We start from the raw sequence: 2558 nt of genomic DNA on the forward strand, positions 1-2558 counted from the left end.
GAATGTAATCCAATCTCAACCAAGGGACCAAGATGTTGTGCTTTTACTAGTCCTCTACCACCATGATTTTACCGATGCTGGCAACGGGCAAGAGGGAATCTTCCATCAACCACACGTAGGAAATGGTATTCCACCAGAAAAGATGAATAAAGAGGTCCTTTCGGATTAGCTTCAATTGCTATAGCTGCCTCCATCAGAAATGTATCATCTAGCGCCTCTTCCACTCTGACGATGGACTACCATAAATTGAAGTCATTTGTATGAGCATGTGCTGCGCCCTCCACGTTATCTCTCGTCAAAACCAGATAGCCAATAGGCAACGAGTACAGAACAGGTACTCCTATCGATCGAATGATAGACGCAGATGAGTCAGTAACGGGGGGCACGTTAGGAGCACAAGCCGCCCACATCCAAGGCCTCCACCCACTCACTCGGCTGCTGCTCACTCACCGCCACATGGAGTTACTGCTGGCATTCGACTTGGAGTGATTAGTGGGGCATGCAAAATGCAACAGACGTGATCCCACCACCCAACCGATCAGGGGGCGACATGCCAGTATGCAGCTGACTTTCCGATATTTTAACAAAAGGAGCCAAAATAAAGACTTATAACAAAAACCATAAGCACAAGCGTTTGCCCTGGGTTCCTGATGCATTAGTGGCTATATTGGAGAAGCTGAGTGAACATCTATCGCTTGACTTTGACAACTGCACAAGGTAAAATTAATTGGAAGGGCGGGAAGAGGGAGTGAAACTGACTTTTCCGTATTTTTAAAAGCACGAAAAAGGACATATAAATTAGGTGTTCCAGCTTCCTAACTGATTAAGACAAAGGGCTAAATGTTAAGGAGAATAAAATCAAGGTTTATGTATGCTCCAGAATACAGAACTACTACACCCATACCAAGCGATTTTGTAGCACCTCCAATCTTTCCTGCTGGACAAACTAGCATGGACTGAAGACATGTACCACTGATGTCTAGAAGAGCTGGGTGATCCATGCGAAGAGTGGTGGTGTAGATTGCGAAGCCTGAGAAACTAGTATACTTGCCAAATCATCACAATGTCAACTTGTTTTAAGTCACAGCCACTAATTCACCTCACTGCCTCGTGGCCTTCCCAGGCCCCTTATCTCTCCATAACTCTAGAAGGCTGCTTATGAAGCCACATCCCTTCGTTGCTCCCTCCTTAAAACTTCGGTTTTGCTACTAATCTGTCTCAACTGCTCTCAGGTTTTCAAGCTTCTTGCCTTTCCATCTATCTAGACCTCCGAATAACTCTCTAAAAATGGGTTTCTTTTCTTAACTATAACACTTTCTCTTTAGCAAAAACCGGAAAATTTATTTGCCTAGAATTGCATACACAAGAGTTCACTTAGAATTAGGGCATGACTGTAGCCGGGAAGCTGCCCACCACTTTGTTAAATTCTTTGCTTCAGAACTACTAATGGTTTTTTTCAGCAGAGAGAAGGTATCATCGAATAGAGACACCAGGTATGTTTTTCTTATTGTGCACATATATTTCGCTTTAGTCCCAACATCCTTCGAAAATAGAAATGAGGATTCTCTTTACCTCCTCACTGTCATCTGTGTTCGCGCAAGATCACTCACATGTCGAGGGGGACGGCAATTTAGCCGTATTTTAAAAATCAAAAAAATGCGAAAAATTTGAAGAGAAGCACTTTTCTTGATACTCGGCCAAGGGAATTAGGAAAAAAATAATACTGCACTCACTCCAACATTTTTAGAGTGCAATCCTGTAAATGCTTGGCTTCAAATTCAAAAAGCGCGCAGTGATCCCCTCACATGTGTATCACAAATAAACTTAAGAGCGATGTGGAATTGACAAACTTCAGTGTTCTGAAGCATATTTGATATTTATATGCTGCGGAGCATGACACATTTGGCACAAGGAGTTAAATGCCTGGTGTTCGTGAACTTTGGAATTCACATTTTATTAGTAGTGCCATTCATAAGGGGATCACCGTGAACATAACTCATAAAGACGTGGTGGCGATGTGATGCGTGTTTGCCTGAATGCACCTCCTAGGTAAGAAGCGTCCAGTGAACACAAAACATTTTTGCAGAACAGTCTCCATCGAGCTGAGACGTGAAAGAGGTTTGTACTGAAAGCGCGTTCCTCTGATCTGCATTCTCTGGCTAGAATGTCCCAAGCTAGTCATTCTACCAGTTGTAGGTGGAAGCTCTGACAGGGACTAGGCTATTTCCCACTCTAAAATCCACACTTTGAGAAGCTTGCCTGGGAACAGAAGGCAATAAATGGGTGGCAGCAGATGAAGCACATTATTGGTATTTAGTTCCCGTGTTATGCTCATCCTTAAATGCAGCACCACTTTAATATTGGCAGGCCACTTAACCAAAGTAGTGTCAGTTTCTCTTGGAAAGAAGATTTGACCCCTACTGGCCTCTTTCAGCCTAATACATGAGCTGCGAATTCCGTTCGGTATGATACAAGGGGTAGAGCAGAAGACGCAATGCAATTAGTAGTCTTTTCATATCGTGAAATTTGTTCAGAGGCGAGTGTAAGTGAATGCGTCA

At 43.3% G+C, this 2558-nt stretch overlaps 1 protein-coding gene across 1 annotated transcript; it reads left to right on the forward strand. All coding sequences in view use genetic code 11, as the record gives it.

Moving 5' to 3' along the window:
* Positions 1-266: 266 nt before the first annotated feature.
* On the forward strand, positions 267-521 carry EGR_11101 (hypothetical protein; the record flags this gene model as incomplete). Its single annotated transcript, XM_024500350.1, has 2 exons — positions 267-334; positions 416-521. 2 exons carry the CDS (start codon positions 267-269, stop codon positions 519-521), a joined length of 174 nt encoding a protein of 57 aa, XP_024345237.1.
* Positions 522-2558: the final 2037 nt, after the last annotated feature.

The sequence above is a fragment of the Echinococcus granulosus genome, assembly GCF_000524195.1.
Source record: "Echinococcus granulosus chromosome Unknown EG_S00381, whole genome shotgun sequence".
Classification (NCBI taxonomy): Eukaryota; Metazoa; Platyhelminthes; class Cestoda; order Cyclophyllidea; family Taeniidae; genus Echinococcus; species Echinococcus granulosus.